General features: G+C 40.7%; 2 protein-coding genes and 1 pseudogene across 3 annotated transcripts in view; 1 reads left to right on the top strand and 2 right to left on the bottom strand.

The window, feature by feature from the left end:
• LOC311129045 (voltage-dependent calcium channel subunit alpha-2/delta-1-like) overlaps positions 1-21,271 on the top strand; it is a 193,801-nt gene that overhangs the window by 109,843 nt on the left and 62,687 nt on the right. The window lies entirely within an intron of this gene.
• LOC311128760 lies at positions 950-20,258 on the bottom strand (annotated as a pseudogene). The gene is made up of 4 exons: positions 20,176-20,258; positions 16,986-18,622; positions 4,022-5,659; positions 950-1,819 (listed from the first exon to the last, which is right to left on the bottom strand). The product of its transcript is annotated as an uncharacterized misc_RNA (transcript).
• On the bottom strand, positions 13,947-15,182 carry LOC311129047 (erythroid membrane-associated protein-like). Its single transcript, XM_084161306.1, has one exon. It carries the CDS (start codon positions 15,005-15,007, stop codon positions 14,384-14,386), a length of 624 nt encoding a protein of 207 aa, XP_084017432.1. The 5' UTR covers positions 15,008-15,182; the 3' UTR covers positions 13,947-14,383.

Here is a 21,271-nt window from a genome sequence, read left to right as displayed (position 1 = left end):
TATGTGTCAGACAAAATGAACGTTTACTGGCCAATACGGCCATGTTGTTTTAGGTACCAGTCTGGAATATATGGCATTGAGAGACCTTTGTCCATACATGCCTCATATCACGTTTCTTTATAGATCGGTCATTCAGTGCCAGAGGAGTAGCGTTTTAAGTATTTTTATGGTGGAATATCCATCATTGCGGACCTTATGGATCCCTAAGGCAAATTTGTTCCTTGTGAGGAGAGGGACTGATGTACCGAATTTCATGACTTTTGGACATTCTGGGTGAGGTGCGTGACCATTCAAAATGTTAATTTTTAATTGCTTGTTATAGTGCCTCCATCTGGTCAATCTGTGTCATTTTGAAAATGCCGGATCTCTATAGCAAGACGCATCATACAACCAAGTTTAATAAAAAATGGGCCATTCCAGTCTGAAATATCGCGCGTGACAAACGTATGAACGTGCTAACGGACGGAGACAGATCCAAAGTCCCCTCCCCGATTTCATTGTGGGGGACAATAATCAGAACATCCTCTGAATTCTCTCTCCCAGATATGAAGTCATACGTTGTTGTGAGCCTGAGAGATTTGGTAATACAGGTAGACTATGTTACATTGCTGCTGCATTCTGCACTACTCATGTCTAACAGACTGACAATGTTACAGGCTTTGGTTTTCCATTTATATTTAGAGGTTAGATGTTAGCACGTGTGGTGCACTGATTGGTGTCACCTCGTTAGTCAATATGTATTACACCTGTGCTGGTTTGCCATCTCGTTAGTGGGAAGGTGTTTCACCTGTGCTGGCCCAGGTGATATTTAAGAGTGGCCGGCCCTGTGCTCCATTTGTCTTGAGAGATGTAGAGGGTTAACACCTTTCGTTGGCGCTCCCCATTTGAGTTCTAAAAGTACAATCCTTTATCTGATCTTACCTGTTTTGCTCCACCATTTTCTTTTGCTTCCTGTCTTTGTTAGTTTCCCCTTCTGTTTGAGCAACATTTTTGGTTTTCTTACTGGGAAACTTAAAAACAGATCGGCTACTGATAACAAACAACATCAGTTAATAAAATACAGTGAAATATTCTCTAATTGAGGTACTTATTTTACAGGTCAGTTAATTTCAGGTTCAAACTCTGTGTGATTGACAGGAGAGATGATTAGAGGAGTAGAGTTTTTACCACCATAATTGAGCAAAGGGCTGAAGTATGGATAGAGTTTCTCAGTGAAGGTGTAGCCAGTGAAAGAGTAGATATGAGACCTGGCCTCCACATCATAAAAGGAAACCTGCCCCTCCTCATAATCCACAAACACCCCCACCTTCTGGGGCTTCTCTCTCAGGTAGAGGTGGACACGGGTCGGGGCACAAGCTATGTACTTACTCCCATCCCTCAGGATCACTGCCCAGCGTCCATTATCAGGGCTCAATGTGACAGTCCCCTTTCTGTTGACAGACTCTCTGGCCACTCCTAAATTCCACTCAGTCTTCCCTGTAACAGTCACCTCATAGTAGAATCTCCCTGAGGAGAAGCCTTTTTTTCCCAAGACATTAACGGCAGAATCAAACCTCTTTGGGTTATCAGGGAGATCCTGTTTTTTGTCTCCAGTTCTCACTTCTTTCCCATTCTTAGACAGTATGAGCCAGGGGCTTGCGGTATCAGGGTCCAAAGTAACATCCACTGCATACTGCTGAATCCTCTTCAGCTCAGCATCACACAACCTCTTCATCTCACTCATGACTGTCTCTTCTAGCCAAGACACAGCTCTCCTCACAGTCTCCACACACAGATCACTGTCCTTGGTGAGTGGAGGGTTGCACAGGGATGGGAAGCTCTGGAGGAGGTTTAGGTGGTCCTCAGTGTGTGAGAGCTGCTCAAGGTCAATGCTTCTTCTCTTTAGCTCAGTGATTTCCTTCTCCAGCTCTTTAATGATACCTTAAGCCTTCCTCAATGAACACATCCGGACAGATAGAGCACAGGAACTTTTCTTCATACAGGACTGCTGGAGGACGCCATATATAGACAGAGAAAAAAAGTCAAACTGTAAAAAACGTATAATCTAGAATCAGTCAAGTAAATTGTAGTTTTAGCTTTAGAGTTTCCTACATTGCGTTATGGGCGGATACTAGCCAATCTAGACACAAGTTGTTACCATATAAAATAGAAAATAGTTCCATAACCAGAGAATAAAGAGTTTTAATATACTGTTGGAAAAGAAAAAAGATTTTCACACATCAAGCATGGTTAAGCTTTATCTTCAATTTATCTGGCCATGTTAATCTATCTACTCACCTGCATGTGTTTCTGGGTAATATCTCTGTCTTTTCTGTGAGATAGTAGACTCAGTGTATTTAATAGATATTCCTGAAGAGCTGGAGAGAGTTTGGTCCGCTCATAATACACTGTATACTTAAGTTTCATTTCAGCAAAGTGACATTGAAATGGTCCTCCCCTCTCCCTGGAACAGTTAACTCCTTACATGGCTGAACTCTCTCAGATGCCAGTTTTCCATTGTCTGTAGATTATACATTTTATAGCATGGATATTTTTATTTAGATTTAAGTCAATAATACATTATTTAAGTCAAGGTGCCTGTGTGAGTTTCCACTGTCATATTTCTCTTGATCTCTTTCGGCATTCACTCACTAATTCTTTACCTTTATTTTCACAATAAGTGTTATTCATGTTATTATCTGATCAGACAGGCAGACAGACAATGTGCAATAACATGTACATTTATTTTTTTGTAAAAATATATATTTGAGAATTAGATACAGTTATGATGAGTCAGAAACAGACCATTACACACACCCCAATATCACATAGATTCGCCCCCTCCCTCCCCCAAACAAAATGACATCCAATTCAATCATATTGCATAGAATAAGGCTACATTAACCACCACATAATTTACATGTCCATATTATATCAACCAGACACCACAGTGGCATAAGTCTACTATTCCAAACTGATGTTATAAATATCCATCAGTATTCTAAAGCTCTGGAACTGTACTAGACTGAATACCAATTTGATCACTTTTCAACTGGTTTAAAAAAAACGGAATGTTACTCAATGTTCATTACAGCTAATGAGGATCAACAGAGATATAACGTGTGCATAATATCTACACTCATAGAAAAAAGGATTCCAAAAGGGTTGTTTGCGGAGGGATAGGGTTCTACCAAGATCCGTTTTGATCAGAAGAATCCTTTTTGGAAGAAAGGGTTCTTTGATGACTCTTTGGAAGGCAAGAAGGGTTCTACATAGAACCATATATAATATTTCCCAGCATGCTCTATTGCAGGGAGATTTTCAGAATTGTTTGTTTTACTGTAATATCTGTGTTTTTGCATGTGTATTGATTGGTTGTGTCACACCCTGGCTCTGGGACTCATTATGTTGAGCCAGGGTGTGTTCATTCTATGTGTTCTGTTTCTATGTTTGACTGAGTGACTCCCAATCAGAGGCAACGAGTGTCAGCTGTTTGCTGGTTGTCTCTGATTGGGAGCCATATTTAACTGTCTGTGTTTCACTTTGGGTTTGTGGGTTTTTGTTCCGTGTTCGGTCAGTGTCACTGTGGACTTCACGAGTCGTGTTTTGTTTAGAAACTTTAACTAATTAAAGTCATGTTTGTTTCTCACGCTGCGCCTTGGTCTACTCATTACTACGACGATCGTGACAGGTTGATTAATTGTATGCTATACAAAGATAACATCTAAACTAATCCAATCTGTTTGTAATTTGATTTATTGCACCTGTTACTGAGATCGTTGTTCCAGTTTAAATGATTGAGGTAGTCTTGCGGTAACTTGTTATGAGTCTGAGATTTGGTAATACAGAGATCCTGTGTTACATTGCTGCTGCATTCTGTACTCATCATGTCTAACAGACTGACAGATGGACTTCTGATTATAACAAACAACAACCATATCAGTAATACACTACAGTGAAATATTTTTTCATAAAAGAAAACTCTAATTTAGGTACAAATTGTACATGTCAGTTACTTTCAGGTTCAAACTCAGTCTGTGTGATTGACAGAAGAGATTATCAGAGGGGCAGAGTTTTTACCAAAATGATAAACGGCGGGGTTGAAGCATGGATAGAGTTTCTCAGTGAAGGTGCAGCCAGTAAAGGAGTAGATATGAGACCTGGCATCCACATCTTAAAAGGAGACCTGCCCCTCCTCATAATCCACAAATACCCCCACCTTCTGGGGCTTCTCTCTCAGGTAGAGGGGGGTAAAGATGGGGGCACAAGCTGCGTACTTACTCCTATCCGTCAGGACCACAGCCCAGCATCCACTATCAGGGCACAGTGTGATATTCCTCTTCCTGTTTATGGACTCTCTGGCTACTCCTAAACTCCATCCAGTCTTCCCTGTAACAGTCACCTCATAGTAAAATCTCCCTGAGGAGAAACCCTCCTTTCCCAAGACTATAAGGACAGGATCAAACCTCTTTGGGTTATCAGGGAGATTCTGTTGTGTGTCTCCATGTCTTACTTGTTTCCCATCCTCAGACAGGATGAGTTCACGTTGTGCTGTATTAGGGTCCAGAGTAACATCCACTGCATACTGCTGCATCCTCTTCAGTTTAATTTCAGGCAGCTTCTCAATCTCTTTATTCAGTGTCTCCTCCAGCTGACACACCACTCTCCTCAAAGTCTTCACACACAGATCGCTGTGAACACTGATCTCAGACCAGTCCTTGGTGGGTGGAGGGGTGCACAGGGATGGGAAGCTCTGGACTAGATGGAGGTGGTCCTCAGTGTGTGAGATCTGCACCAGTTCAGTGCTTCTCCTCTTTAGCTCAGTGATTTCCTGCTCCAGCTCTTTAATGAGTCCTTCAGCCTGCATTTCTGCTTCTTTCTGCTTCTTCTCAATAACCTCAATGAGATCAGCCTGGTTCTTTTCAATGGAGCGCACCAGAGCAGTGAATACCTTAACGCTGTCCGCTATCTCTCTCTCTGCATCTCTCTTGCTGAGCTCTACTGATTGTTTTATCTCCTGAACCTTCTCCAGTCGCTCCTGGATCTTCTGCTGCACTTTTGCCTCTGTTTTTTCTAATTTACCCTTCCTCTCTCCAAACTCTTCCTCTAGAGGCACCATATTATGAGTCTTGTGGTCTGTTTTTATGCACAAGACACAAACACACATCTGGTCAGTCCTACAGAACAACTCCAGGAGTCTCTCGTGTGTCTTGCATATCCTGTCTTCCAGGTTCTGAACAGGGTCGATCAGCTTGTGTCTCCTTAAGGCTGCGACTCTCTGATGAGTCTCCAGGTGAGTCTCACAGTAAGAGGTCAGACACACCAGGCAGGACTTCAGGGCCTTGAGCTTCATCTCAGTGCAGATTTCACAGGACACTTCTCCAGGTTTGGCAGGGCATTGGTCTGGGCTGCTGGGAGCTTTCCTTTTATCTGACTTCCTGAACTGAGCAGCCATCTCAGAAATGAAAGCATTAACAAAGAGATCTGGTCTCTTATCAAATGTATTTTTACACATGGGGCACTGGCACAGGTCATTGCTATCCCAGTACTTCCTGATACAGGTCATGCAGAAGTTGTGTCCACATTGAATAGAGACTGGCTCAGTGAACACATCCATATAGATAGAGCACAGGAACCACTCATCAAAAAGGACAATGCTGGAGGACGCCATATCTACACTCTTATAAAAATGTGTTCCAAGAAGGTCATTTGCGGAGGGATAGGGTTCTACCAAGAACCGTTTTGATCAGATGAATGCTTTTTGGAAGAAAACTGTTATTTGTAAGTCAAAGGGTGCTATCTAGAATGTGTAACATCCTAAGAACTGGTTTGGGAAGAAAGTTTTTTTTTAATGATTATTTGGAGGGCAAGAAGGGTTCTTTGGAAGGTGAGAAGGGTTCTTTGGAAGGCAAGGGTTCGACATAGAACCATATGTACTGTAATATTTCACAGACTTCTCTATTGCATGTACTTTGATTGGTTGATTAATTTTATGGTTCACAAAGATAAATAACATACTGTTTTCTAAACTAATCCTGTCTGTTATTAACTGGATTTATGCACCCGTTACTGAGATTGTTGTTCCAGGTTAGATGATTGAGGTAGTCTCAGTATTCAAGCCTCCCTACCCTGGCAGTCATTCTGAATACATTTACATTTACATTTTACATTTTAGTAATTTAGCAGACGCAGGTTGCGGATGATTAACAATTCCACTTGCTGGATATCCTAACTATGGCTGGATTCCAATATGAATTACACATTACATTGCAAGCCAGCATAATATGAATGACAGGCCTGATGTGGCCTGTAAACCAGGAGCTTCCTAACACCACTGTGTTAGGGTATACAGTGCCTTGCAAAAGTATTCATCCCGCTTGGTGTTTTTCCTATTTTGTTGCATTACAACCTGTTATTTAATTTGATTTTTATTTTTATTTCATGAAATGGACATACACAAAATAGTCAAAATTGGTGAAGTGAAATGAAAAAAATAACATGTTAAATAATGGGAAAGTGGTGTGTGAATATGTATTCTCCCCCTTTGCTATGAAGCCCCTAAAAAAGATCTGGTGCAACCATTTACCTTCAGAAGTCACATAATTAGTTAAATAAAGTCCACCTGTGTGCAATCTAAGTGTCACATGATCTGTCACATGATCTCAGTATATATACACCTGTTCTGAAAGGCCTCAGAGTCTGCAACACCACTAAGCAAGGGGCACCACCAAGCAAGTAGCACCATAATAATAATATAATAATAATATGCCATTTAGCAGACGCTTTTATCCAAAGCGACTTACAGTCATGCGTGCATACATTTTTGTGTATGGGTGGTCCCGGGGATCGAACCCACTACCTTGGCGTTACAAGCGCCGTGCTCTACCAGCTGAGCTACAGAGGACCACACCATGAAGACCAAGGAGCTCTCAAACAGGTCAGGGACAAAGTTGTGGAGAAGTACAGATCAGGGTTGGCTTATAAAAAAATATCAGAAATTTTGAACATCCCACGGACAACAATTAAATCCATTATTAAAAAATGGAAAGAATATGGCACCACAACAAACCTGCCAAGAGAGGGCCCCCCACCAAAACTCACGGACCAGGGAAGGAGGGCATTAATCAGAGAGGCAACAGAGACCAAAGATAACCCTGAAGGTGCCGTAAAGCTCCACAGCGGAGATTGGAGTATCTGTCCATAGGACCACTTTAAGCCGTACACTCCACAGAGCTGGGCTTTACGGAAGAGTGGCCAGAAAAAAGCCATTGCTTATAGAAAAAAATAAGCAAACACATTTGGTCTTCGCCAAAAGGCATGTTGGAGACTCCCCAAACATATGGAAGAAGGTACTCTGGTCAGATGAGACTAAAATTGAACTTTTTGGCCATCAAGGAAAACGCTATGTCTGGCACAAACCCAACACCTCTCATCACCCTGAGAACACCATCCCCACAGTGAAGCATGGTGGTGGCAGCATCATGCTGTGGGGATGTTTTTCATCAGCAGGGACTGGGAAACTGGTTAGAATTGAAGGAATGATGGATGGCGCTAAATACAGGGAAATTCCTTCCAGCAGGACAATGACCCTAAGCATACTTCTAAAGCAACACTCGAGTGGTTTAAGGGGAAACATTTAAATGTCTTGGAATGGCCTAGTCAAAGCCCAGACCTCAATCCAATTGAGAATCTGTGGTATGACTTAAAGATTGCTGTACACCAGCGAAACCCATCCAACTTGAAGGAGCTGGAGCAGTTTTGCCTTGAAAAATTTGCAAAAATCCCAGTGGCTAGATGTGCCAAGCTTATAGAGACATACCCCAAAAGACTTGCAGCTGTAATTGCTGCAAAAGGTGGCTCTACAAAGTATTGACTTTGTGGGTGGGTATTAATAGTTATGCACGCTCAAGTTTTAATTTTTTATTTTTCTTATTTCACAATACAAATATTTTGCATCTTCAAAGTTGTAGGCATGTTGTGGAAATCAGATGATACAAACCCCCCAAAAATCTAGTTTAATTCTAGGTTGTAAGACAACAAAATAGGAAAAATGCCAAGGGGGTGAATACTTTCGCAAGCAACTGTAACTAGGTTCTCAAAGAAAGGCCTTATTATATATGTTATGTATTGTTATAAATAACTACATTCTAAAGGCTAATTAGGCTGGTGGGTTCTACTTGTTCATAGAGGGTTCTAGTAATAACCCTCCAAAGATAAAAGGGTTATTGGTAGAACTCTTCATAAACGGTTCTAGGTTTAACCATATACAGGGGGTTTCCCTATGAGGACAAACCGAAGAACATGGTTCTACTTTTTTTCTAAGAGTGTAGAATCAGTCAACTCTGTTGTAGTTTTAGCTTTAGAGTTTCCAACATTGCATTATGGGCAGATACTAGCCAATCTTGATACAGGGTGTTACCATATTACATAGAAAATAGTCCTATATCCAAAGGATGAAGAGTTTAAACATATGGTTGAAAAAAATTTAAAAAAGATTTGCACACAGTAAACACGAAAAAGTAAAGTAGTTAGTAAACACACTAAAGCTTACCTACAATTTAACTGCATGTTAATCTCTCTACTCACCTGCTTGTGTTGGTGGATAATATCTCTGTCCTTTCTGTGAGAAAGTAGACTCTGTGTAAAGGTAGTTAATAGATATTTCTAAAGAGCTGGAGATAGTTTGGTACCGTGCACAATACACTGTATACTTTTAGTTTCATTTCAGCAAAGTGACATTGCAATTATCCTCCCCATCCACTGTTCTTCATGGAGCAGTTAACCCCTTACATGGCTGAACTCTCTGATGCCAGTTCTCCATTGTCTGTAGAGTATGAATTTATAGCATATATATACAGTGGGGGAAAAAAGTATTTAGTCAGCCACCAAATGTGCAAGTTCTCCCACTTAAAAAGATGAGAGGCCTGTAATTTTCATCATAAGTACACGTCAACTATGACAGACGAATTGAGAAAAAAAAATCCAGAAAATCACATTGTAGGATTTTTAATGAATTTATTTGCAAATTATGGTGGAAAATAAGTATTTGGTCACCTACAAACAAGCAAGATTTCTGGCTCTCACAGACCTGTAACTTCTTCTTTAAGAGGCTCCTCTGTCCTCCACTTGTTACCTGTATTAATGGCACCTGTTTGAACTTGTTATCAGTGTAAAAGACACCTGTCCACAACCTCAAACAGTCACACTCCAAACTCCACTATGGCCAAGACCAAAGAGCTGTCAAAGGACACCAGAAACAAAATTGTAGACCTGCACCAGGCTGGGAAGACTGAATCTGCAATAGGTAAGCAGCTTGGTTTGAAGAAATCAACTGTGGGAGCAATTATTAGGAAATGGAAGACATACAAGACCACTGATAATCTCCCTCGATCTGGGGCTCCACGCAAGATCTCACCCCGTGGGGTCAAAATGATCACAAGAACGGTGAGCAAAAATCCCAGAACCACACGGGGGGACCTAGTGAATGACCTGCAGAGAGCTGGGACCAAAGTAACAAAGCCTACCATCAGTAACACACTACGCTGCCAGGGACTCAAATCCTGCAGTGCCAGACGTGTCCCCCTGCTTAAGCCAGTACATGTCCAGGCCTGTCTGAAGTTTGCTAGAGTGCATTTGGATGATCCAGAAGAGGATTGGGAGAATGTCATATGGTCAGATGAAACCAAAATAGAACTTTTTTAGTAAAAACTCAACTCGTCGTGTTTGGAGGACAAAGAATGCTGAGTTGCATCCAAAGAACACCATACCTACTGTGAAGCATGGGGGTGGAAACATCATGCTTTGGGGGTGTTTTTCTGCAAAGGGACCAGGACGACTGATCTCTGTGAAGGAAAGAATGAATGGGGCCATGTATCGTGAGATTTTGAGTGAAAACCTCCTTCCATCAGCAAGGGCATTGAAGATGAAACGTGGCTGGGTCTTTCAGCATGACAATGATCCCAAACACACCGCCCGGGCAACGAAGGAGTGGCTTCGTAAGAAGCATTTCAAGGTCCTGGAGTGGCCTAGCCAGTCTTCAGATCTCAACCCCATAGAAAATCTTTGGAGGGAGTTGAAAGTCCGTGTTGCCCAGCGACAGCCCCAAAACATCACTGCTCTAGAGGAGATCTGCATGGAGGAATAGGCCAAAATACCAGCAACAGTGTGTGAAAACCTTGTGAAGACTTACAGAAAACATTTGACCTGTGTCATTGCCAACAAAGGGTATATAACAAAGTATTGTGAAACTTTTGTTATTGACCAAATACTTATTTTCCACCATAATTTGCAAATAAATTCATTAAAAATCCTACAATGTGATTTTCTGGATTTTTTTTTCTCATTTTGTCTGTCATAGTTGACGTGTACCTATGATGAAAATTACAGGACTCTCTCATCTTTTTAAGTGGGAGAACTTGCACAATTGGTGGCTGACTAAATACTTTTTTCCCCCACTGTATATAAATACATACATACATAATTTATATTTGGATTTAATTCAAGAATCAGAATCATTATTTAAATCGTTGTCTGTGTCACTGTCCACTGTCATATTTTCATATTTCTTTCATCTTTCAATCACTCATATTCTTTAACGATTTTCAAAATGAATGTCATTCATGTTATTGAAAGTTCAGACAGGCCGATACACAAGGTGTCTTGTGACTTTATTTGTTAGTGAAAATCTTTTGATAAGTATATATAGTGATGATGAGTCAACAAAACCACAGAAACAGACCATTACACACACACCAATATCACATATATTTCTGTTACAAGACTGAATACCACTTTTATCACTATTCAACTGAATTTAATTATCTAGACATCCTGAATGTTACTCAGTGTCCATTACAGCTTTTGAGGATCAACAGAGATATACAGTGCATATACTATCTAGATAAAACAAATATATAGTGCTGATATTATCTGATAAAAACAATGCAACAGTAAACATTTAATCCCTATTTAATTTCTGAAAGAACAAACCTTTATCTGATCTTACTTGTTTATGTTTTGTTCCACCATTTTGGTTTGCTTCCTGTCTTTGTTTGGTGTGGATAGCCTGTTAGTGGGCACTCATTGTGGGTGTCTTTTAGGTCCCAGTAGTTACGAGTCAACTTTCAGTTGACACCCTCATGAATGTCTTTTAGAACCCCTCCTAAAACCCCACCTGTTTCGTTTGGAGTCAGTGACTCTGTTAATTCCCCCTTCTGTTTGAGTGACATTTTTGGTGGGGAACTTAAAAATAGATAGGCTACTGATAATACTAAACAACAGTTAATAAACTACAGTGAAATATTCTCCCTGGTGTATAAAAGATTACTCTAATTGAGGTACTAATTTTACAGGTCAGTTACTTTCAGGTTCAAACTCAGTTTGTGTGATTGACAGGAGAGATTATCAGAGAGGCAGACTTTTTACCACCATAATTAAGGCTAGGGCTCAAGTATGGAAATATTTTCTCAGTGAATATGTAGCCAGTAAAATAGTAGATATGAGACCTGGCCTCCACATCACAAAAAGAGACCTGACCCTCCTCATAATCAACAATCACCCCCAACTTCTGGGGCTTCTCTCAAGTAAAGGGTTTCATTGTTCCTCTTATCAAATGTATTTTTACACGTGGGGCACTGACACAGATCATTGCTATCCCAGTACTTCCTGATACAGGGCATGCAGAAGTTGTGTCCACATTGAATAGAGACCAGCTCAGTGAACACATCCAGACAGATGGAGCACAGGAACTGCTCTTCAGACAGGGGACTGCTGGAGGACGCCATGTCTAGACGGAGAAAAAAAGTCAAACTGTAAAAAATAATCTAGAATAAGTCAGCTCTCTGTAGTTTTAGATTTAGAGTTTCCAACTTTGCATTATGGGCAGATACTAGCCAATCTTGATAGAAGTTGCTACCATATAACACTGAATCTTATCTTGAACTTAACTATCCTTTTTCGTTTCTCTACTCACCTGGATGTGTTTGTTGTTAATTTAATATCTCTGTCCTTTCTGTGAGATATGAGACATGGTGAATAGCTATTTAATAGATGTTTCTGAAGAGAGTTTGGTCTCCAAGACAATATATTGTGTACTTTAGTTTCACTTCAGCAAAGTGACATTTCCATGCTCCTCCCCACCCAATACTGCTATGCATTTATTTTTCTGGAAAAGTTAACCCCTTACTTGGCTAAACTCTCTGATGCAAGCTTACCATTGTCTGTAGAGTTTGGATTTATAGCATGGATATACTTATTTAGATTTATGTCAAGAATATATTATTTAAGTTGAGGTGACTGTCTGTCCAGTGTCATATTTTCTCGTCTTTCAATCACTCATTCACTCACTAATTCTTTAACTCTATTTTCACAATGAATGTCATTCAAGTTATTATAAGTTCAGACAGACAGACAGACAAAGTACAATAACATGTGACTTAATTTTTTTGTGAAAATGTATCTTTGAAAGTGATGATGAGTCAGCAAAACCACACAAACAGACCATTACCAACACCCCAATATCACATGGATTCTCAAACAAAATGACATTCAATTAAATCATTTTTCATAGAATAAGGCTACATCAATCACCTCATTATGTATATTTCCATATTATAGCAGACATCACAGTGGCATACGTCTACTATTCCAAACTGATGTCATAAATATCCATCACTATTATAAAGGTCTGGGACTGTACTAGACTGAATACCAATTTTATCACTATTCAACTGAATGTAATTATCTAGACATCCTGAATGTTACTCAGTGTCCATTACAGCTATTGAGGATCAACAGAGAAATACAGTGCATATAAAAATAAAATAAAAATAAAATAAAATTTTATTGGTCACATGCGCCGAATACAACAGGTGCAGACATTACAGTGAAATGCTTACTTACAGCTAGGTAAAACAAATATATAGTGCTGATATTATCTGATAAAAACAATGCAACAGTAAACATTTCCTTCCCCACGAATGAAGTAACCCCCAACCCCCAGTAAATTCAAACTAGACTATGCTGATAGTAACAAAATGTGCCAGTTTTAGTGCCACCTTGTGGTCGATATGAATGTTCTTGCATATGATGAGTCTTGACAGTGATTTCAACATGTGTACCAAATCTGTTACAATACAAATATATGTGACTGATTTGTGTCAGACAACATGAAAGTTTACTGGCCAATATGGCCATGTTGTTTTAGGTACTAGTCTGGAATATATGGCGTTGAGAGACATTTGTCCATACATACCACATATAAAGTTTCTTGCAGATCGGTCATTCAGTGCCAGGGGAGTAGCGTTTTAAGTGTTTTCCACAAAATTCTAAATGGCGGAATATCCATCATTGCAGACCTTATGGATCTCTGAGGAGAGGGACCGATGTACCGAATTTCATGACTTTTGGACAAACTGGGTGAGGGACGTGACCTTTCAAAATTTGCATTTTTAATTGCTTGTTATAGTGCCTCCATCTGGCCAATCTGTGTAATTTTGGAAATGCCGGATCTCAATAGCAAGACATACAACCAAGCTTATTTCAAAAACGGGCCATTCCAGTCTGAAATATCACGTGTGACAAACATACAAACGTGCTAACGAACGGAGACAGATTCAAAGTCCCCTCCCCGATTTCATCGTGGGGGACAATAATCAGAACATCCTCTGAATTCTCTCTCCCAGATATGAAGTCATACCTTGTTGTGAGCCTGAGAGATTTGGTAATACAGGTAGACTATGTTATATTGCTGGTGCATTATGCACTCATCATGTCTAACAGACTGACAATGTTACAGGCTTTGGTTTTTCCATTTATATTTAGAGGTTGGACGTTAGCACGTGGGGCGCACCAATTGGTGTCACCTCGTTAGTGTTACACCTGTGCTGGTTTGCCATCTCGTTAGTGGGAAGGTGTTTCACCTGTGCTGGCCCAGGTGATATTTAAGAGTGGCCGGCCCAGTGCTCCATTTTGTCTTGAGAGATGTGGAGGGTTAACACCTTTCGTTGGCTCGCCCTGTTTGAGTTCTAAAAGAACAATCCTTTATCTGATCTTACCTGTTTTCATTTTGCTCCTCCATTTTGGTTTGCTTCCTGTCTTTGTTTGGTGTGGGTTTTTCTTTTGTTTGCTTTTTAGTGTTCGTTCATGGTGGGTGGCTTTTAGGTCCCAGTTGTTGCTGCTAGTCAACTTTCAGTGGACACCCCCATGAATGTAATTTAGAACCCCTCCCAAAACTGCACTGGTTCGTTTTAGTTGTCAGTGACTCTGTTAGTTCCCCCTTCAATTTGAGCAACATTTTTGGTTTTCTTACTGGGAAACTTAAAAACAGATCGGCTACTGATAACAAACAACATCAGTTAATAAAATACAGTGAAATATTCTCTAATTGAGGTACTTATTTTACAGGTCAGTTAATTTCAGGTTCAAACTCTGTGTGATTGACAGGAGAGATGATTAGAGGAGTAGAGTTTTTACCACCATAATTGAGCAAAGGGCTGAAGTATGGATAGAGTTTCTCAGTGAAGGTGTAGCCAGTGAAAGAGTAGATATGAGACCTGGCCTCCACATCATAAAAGGAGACCTGCCCCTCCTCATAATCCACAAACACCCCAACCTTCCTGGGCTTCTCTCTCAGGTAGAGGTGGACACGGGTCGGGGCACAAGCTATGTACTTACTCCCATCCCTCAGGATCACTGCCCAGCGTCCATTATCAGGGCTCAATGTGACAGTCCCCTTTCTGTTGACAGACTCTCTGGCCACTCCTAAATTCCACTCAGTCTTCCCTGTAACAGTCACCTCATAGTAGAATCTCCCTGAGGAGAAGCCTTTTTTTCCCAAGACATTAACGGCAGAATCAAACCTCTTTGGGTTATCAGGGAGATCCTGTTTTTTGTCTCCAGTTCTCACTTCTTTCCCATTCTTAGACAGTATGAGCCAGGGGCTTGCGGTATCAGGGTCCAAAGTAACATCCACTGCATACTGCTGAATCCTCTTCAGCTCAGCATCACACAACCTCTTCATCTCACTCATGACTGTCTCTTCTAGCTGAGACACAGCTCTCCTCACAGTCTCCACACACAGATCACTGTCCTTGGTGAGTGGAGGGTTGCCGAGGATGGGAAGCTCTGGAGGAGGTTTAGGTGGTCCTCAGTGTGTGAGAGCTGCTCAAGGTCAATGCTTCTTCTCTTTAGCTCAGTGATTTCCTTCTCCAGCTCTTTAATGATACCTTAAGCCTTCCTCAGTGAACACATCCGGACAGATAGAGCACAGGAACTTTTCTTCATACAGGACTGCTGGAGGACGCCATATATAGACAGAGAAAAAAAGTCAAACTGTAAAAAACGTATAATCTAGAATCAGTCAAGTAAATTGTAGTTTTAGCTTTAGAGTTTCCTACATTGCGTTATGGGCGGATACTAGCCAATCTAGACACAAGTTGTTACCATATAAAATAGAAAATAGTTCCATAACCAGAGAATAAAGAGTTTTAATATACTGTTGGAAAAGAAAAAAGATTTTCACACATCAAGCATGGTTAAGCTTTATCTTCAATTTATCTGGCCATGTTAATCTATCTACTCACCTGCATGTGTTTCTGGGTAATATCTCTGTCTTTTCTGTGAGATAGTAGACTCAGTGTATTTAATAGATATTCCTGAAGAGCTGGAGAGAGTTTGGTCCGCTCATAATACACTGTATACTTAAGTTTCATTTCAGCAAAGTGACATTGAAATGGTCCTCCCCTCTCCCTGGAACAGTTAACTCCTTACATGGCTGAACTCTCTCAGATGCCAGTTTTCCATTGTCTGTAGATTATACATTTCATAGCATGGATATTTTTATTTAGATTTAAGTCAATAATACATTATTTCAGTCGAGGGGACTGTCCACTGTCATATTTCTCCTGATATCTTTCGTCATTCAATCACTAATTCTTTACCTTTATTTTCACAATAAGTGTTATTCATGTTATTATCAGATCAGACAGGCAGACAGACAATGTGCAATAACATGTACATTTATTTTTTTGTAAAAATATATATTTGAGAATTAGATACAGTTATGATGAGTCAGAAACAGACCATTACACACACCCCAATATCACATAGATTCGCCCCCTCCCTCCCCCAAACAAAATGACATCCAATTCAATCATATTGCATAGAATAAGGCTACATCAACCACCACATAATTTACATGTCCATATTATATCAACCAGACACCACAGTGGCATAAGTCTAATATTCCAAACTGATGTTATAAATATCCATCAGTATTCTAAAGCTCTGGAACTGTACTAGACTGAATACCAATTTGATCACTTTTCAACTGGTTTAAAAAAAACGGAATGTTACTCAATGTTCATTACAGCTAATGAGGATCAACAGAGATATAACGTGTGCATAATATCTACACTCTTAGAAAAAAGGATTCCAAAAGTGTTGTTTGCGGAGGGATAGGGTTCTACCAAGATCCGTTTTGATCAGAAAAATCCTTTTTGAAAGAAAGGGTTCTTTGATGACTCTTTGGAAGGCGAAAATGATTATTTGGAAGGCAAGAAGGGTTCTACATAGAACCGTATATAATATTTCCCAGCATGCTCTATTGCAGGGAGATTTTCAGAATTGTTTGTTTTACTGTAATATCCGTGTTTTTGCATGTGCATTGATTGGTTGATTTATTGTATGCTATACAAAGATAATATCTAAACTAATCCAATCTATTTGTAATTGGATTTATTGCACCTGTTACTGAGATTGTTGTTCCAGTTTGAATGATTGAGGTAACTTGTTATGAGCCTGAGAGATTTGGTAATACAGGGATCCTGTGTTACATTGCTGATGCATTCTGTATTCATCATGTCTAACAGACTGACAGATGGACTTCTGATTATAACAAACAACAACCATATCAGTAATACACTACAGTATAATATTATTTCATAAATGAGAACTCTAGTTTAGGTACTAATTTTACAGGTCAGTTACTTTCAGGTTCAAACTCAGTCTGTGTGATTGAAAGAATAGATTATCAGAGGGGCAGAGTTTTTACCACCATGATTAACGGCGGGGTTGAAGCATGGATAGAGTTTCTCAGTGAAGGTGCAGCCAGTGAAAGAGTAGATATGAGACCTGGCCTCCACATCATAAAAGGAGACCTGCCCCTCCTCATAATCCACAAATACCCCCACCTTCTGGGGCTTCTCTCTCAGGTAGAGGGGGGTAAAGATGGGGGCACAAGCTGCGTACTTACTCCTATCCGTCAGGACCACAGCCCAGCATCCACTATCAGGGCACAGTGTGATATTCCTCTTCCTGTTTATGGACTCTCTGGCTACTCCTAAACTCCATCCAGTCTTCCCTGTAACAGTCACCTCATAGTAAAATCTCCCTGAGGAGAAACCCTCCTTTCCCAAGACTATAAGGACAGGATCAAACCTCTTTGGGTTATCAGGGAGATTCTGTTGTGTGTCTCCATGTCTTACTTGTTTCCCATCCTCAGACAGGATGAGTTCACGTTGTGCTGTATTAGGGTCCAGAGTAACATCCACTGCATACTGCTGCATCCTCTTCAGTTTGATTTCAGGCAGCTTCTCAATCTCTTTATTCAGTGTCTCCTCCAGCTGACAAACCACTCTCCTCAAAGTCATCACACACAGATCGCTGTGAACAATGATCTCAGACCAGTCCTTGGTAGGTGGAGGTGTGCACAGAGTAGGAAAGCTCTGGACTAGATGGAGGTGGTCCTCAGTGTGTGAGAGCTGCTCCAGCTCAGTGCTTCTCCTATTTAACTCAGTTATTTCCTGCTCCAGCTCTTTAATGAGTCCTTCAGCCTGCATCTCTGCTGCTTTCTGCTTTTTCTCAATCACCTCAATGAGATCAGCCTGGTTCTTTTCAATGGAGCGCACCAGAGCAGTGAATACCTTAACGCTGTCTGCTATCTCTCGCTCTGCATCTCTCTTGCTGACCTCTACTGAGTGTTTTATCTCCTGAACCTTGTCCAGTCGCTCCTGGATCTTCTGCTGCACTTTTGCCTCTGTTTTTTCTAATTTACCCTTCCTCTCTCCAAACTCTTCCTCTAGAGGCACCATATTATGAGTCTTGTGGTCTGTTTTTATGCACAAGACACAAACACACATCTGGTCAGTCCTACAGAACAACTCCAGGAGTCTCTCGTGTGTCTTGCATATCCTGTCTTCCAGGTTCTGAACAGGGTCGATCAGCTTGTGTCTCCTTAAGGCTGCGACTCTCTGATGAGGCTCCAGGTGAGTCTCACAGTAAGAGGTCAGACACACCAGGCAGGACTTCAGGGCCTTGAGCTTCATCTCAGTGCAGATTTCACAGGACACTTCTCCAGGTTTGGCAGGGCATTGGTCTGGGCTGCTGGGAGCTTTCCTTTTAACTGACTTCCTGAACTGAGCAGCCATCTCAGAAATGAAAGCATTAACAAGGAGATCTGGTCTCTTATCAAATGTATTTTTACACATGGGGCACTGGCACAGGTCATTGCTATCCCAGTACTTCCTGATACAGGTCATGCAGAAGTTGTGTCCACATTGAATAGAGACTGGCTCAGTGAACACATCCATACAGATAGAGCACAGGAACCACTCATCAGAAAGGACACTGCTGGAGGACGCCATATCTAGACAGAGAGAAAAAGTGAAACTGTAATTTCTTTATGTACACTCTTAGAAAAATGCGTTCCAAAAACGTAATTTGCGGAGGGATAGGGTTCTACCAAGAACCATTTTGATCAGAAGAACCCTTTTTGGAATAAATTGGTTCTTTGTAAGTCAAAGGGTTCTATCTAGAATGTGTAACATCCTAAGAACTGGTTTTGGAAGAAAGGGTTTTTTGATGATTCTTTGGAAGGCAAGAAGGATTCTTTGGAAGGCAAGAAGGGTTCAACATAGAACCATATATACTGTAATATTTCACAGCATGCTTGTAACGATATCTGTCTGACAGACTCTGGGAGACAGGAAGCAAGTACAGGGTGATAACTTAATAAATAAAATACATGGAACAAAACACGGACAGCGTCTGGACAGGGGAAACGAAACACAACATCAATGCAGACACGGTGATCAAACTGGGGAACAGACAGATATAGAAGGGGCAGTCAACAAAGTGAAGGAGTCCAGGTGAGTCCAATAAGCGTTGATGCGGTAACATGGGCAGCCTGGTGCCCTCGAGCGCCAGGGAGGGGGAGCGGGAGCAGGTGTGACAATGTTCTATTGCATTGACATTTTCAGAATAGTTTGTTTTACTGTAATAATGTATTTGTTTTTGCATGTACGTTGATTGGTTGATGAATTTTATGCTACACAAAGATAAATAACATACTGTTTGCTCAACTTTTCCAGTCTGTTAGTAACTGGATTTATTGCACCCGTTACTGAGATCGTTGTTCCAGTTTAGATGATCGAGGTAGTTTCATTATTCAATCTTCTCTACACTGGCAGTCATTCTGAATACAGGTTGCGGGTGATTAACAATTCCACTTGTTGGATATCCTAACTCTGGCTGGATTCCAATATGAATTACACATCACTTTGCAAGCCAGCATAATGTGACTTGCAGGCCTGATGTGGCCTGTAAACCTGGAGATTCCTAACACCATTGTGTTAGGGTATAGCTAGACCCGCAAAGAAAGGCCTTATTGTATATGTTATGTATTGTCATAAATAACTACATTTTAAAGGGTAATGAGGCTGATGGGTTCTACTTGTTCATAGAGGGTTCTAGTAATAACCCTCCAAAGATAAAGGGTAGAAGCCTTCATGGACGGTTCTAGCAAGAACTTTTGGCTGATAAAATGGTTTTTGGTAGAACCATTCATAGAGGGTTCTAGGTAGAACCATATACAGGGGGTTAATCTATGGGGGCAAACCGAAGAACCCTGTATGGTTCTACTTAGCACCCGTTTTTTTTAAAGTGTAGAATCAGTCAACAGTTATAGTTTTAGCTTTAGAGTTTCCAACATTGCATTATGGGCAGATACTAGCCAATCTTGATACAATGTGTTACCATATAACATAGAAAATAGTCCTATAACCAAAGGATAAAGAGTTAAATCATACTGTTGAAAAAGAAAAAGGATTTGCACACAGTAAACATGAAAAATGAAAGGAGTTAGTAAACACACTAAAGCTTACCTACAATTTAACTATCCATGTTAATCGCTCTACTCACTTGCGTGTGTTTGTGGATAATATCTCTGTCCTTTCTGTGAGAATGTAGACTCGGTGTAAAGGTAGTTAGTAGATGTTTCTGAAAAGCTGGAGAGAGTTTGGTACTGTACACAATACACTGTATACTTTTAGTTTCATTTCAGCCAAGTGACATTGCAATGCTCCTCCCCCTCCACTGTTCTTCATGGAGCAGTTAACCCCTTACATGGCTGAGCTCTTTCAGATGCCAGTTCTCCATTGTCTGTAGAGTATGAATTTATAGCATATATATATATATATATATATATATATATATATATATACAGTGGGGAGAACAAGTTTTTGATACACTGCCGATTTTGCAGGTTTTCCTACTTACAAAGCATGTAGAGGTCTGTCATTTTTATCATAGGTACACTTCAACTGTGAGAGACGGAATCTAAAACAAAAATCCAGAAAATCACATTGTATGATTTTTAAGTAATTAATTTGCATTTTATTGCATGACATAAGTATTTGATCACCTACCAACCAGTAAGAATTACGGCTCTCACAGACCTGTTAGTTTTTCTTGAAGAAGCCCTCCTGTTCTCCACTCATTACCTGTATTAACTGCACCTGTTTGAACTCGTTACCTGTATAAAAGACACCTGTCCACACACTCAATCAAACAGACTCCAACCTCTCCACAATGGCCAAGACCAGAGAGCTGTGTAAGGACATCAGGGATAAAATTATAGACCTGCACAAGGCTGGGATGGGCTACAGGACAATAGGCAAGCAGCTTGGTGAGAAGGCAACAACTGTTGGCGCAATTATTAGAAAATTGAAGAAGTTCAAGATGACGGTCAATCACCCTCGGTCTGGGGCTCCATGCAAGATCTCACCTCGTGGGGCATCAATGATCCTGAGGAAGGTGAGGGATCAGCCCAGAACTACACGGCAGGACCTGGTCAATGACCTAAAGAGAGCTGGGACCACAGTCTCAAAGAAAACCATTAGTAACACACTACGCCGTCATGGATTAAAATCCTGCAGCACACGCAACGTCCCCCTGCTCAAGCCAGCACATGTCCAGGCCCGTCTGAAATTTGCCAATGACCATCTGGATGATCCAG

This window comes from Coregonus lavaretus (assembly GCF_964263955.1).
Source record: "Coregonus lavaretus genome assembly, chromosome: 5".
Lineage (NCBI taxonomy): Eukaryota > Metazoa > Chordata > Actinopteri > Salmoniformes > Salmonidae > Coregonus > Coregonus lavaretus.
The sequence above is the reverse complement of the archived record's forward strand: the minus strand, read 5'-3'. Positions and strand labels throughout refer to the sequence as shown.

Excerpts from the sequence above, each read along its gene's own strand:
- LOC311129047 (XM_084161306.1), bottom strand. The coding sequence starts at position 15,007 with ATGAGTGAGATGAAGAGGTTGTGTGATGCTGAGCTGAAGAGGATTCAG.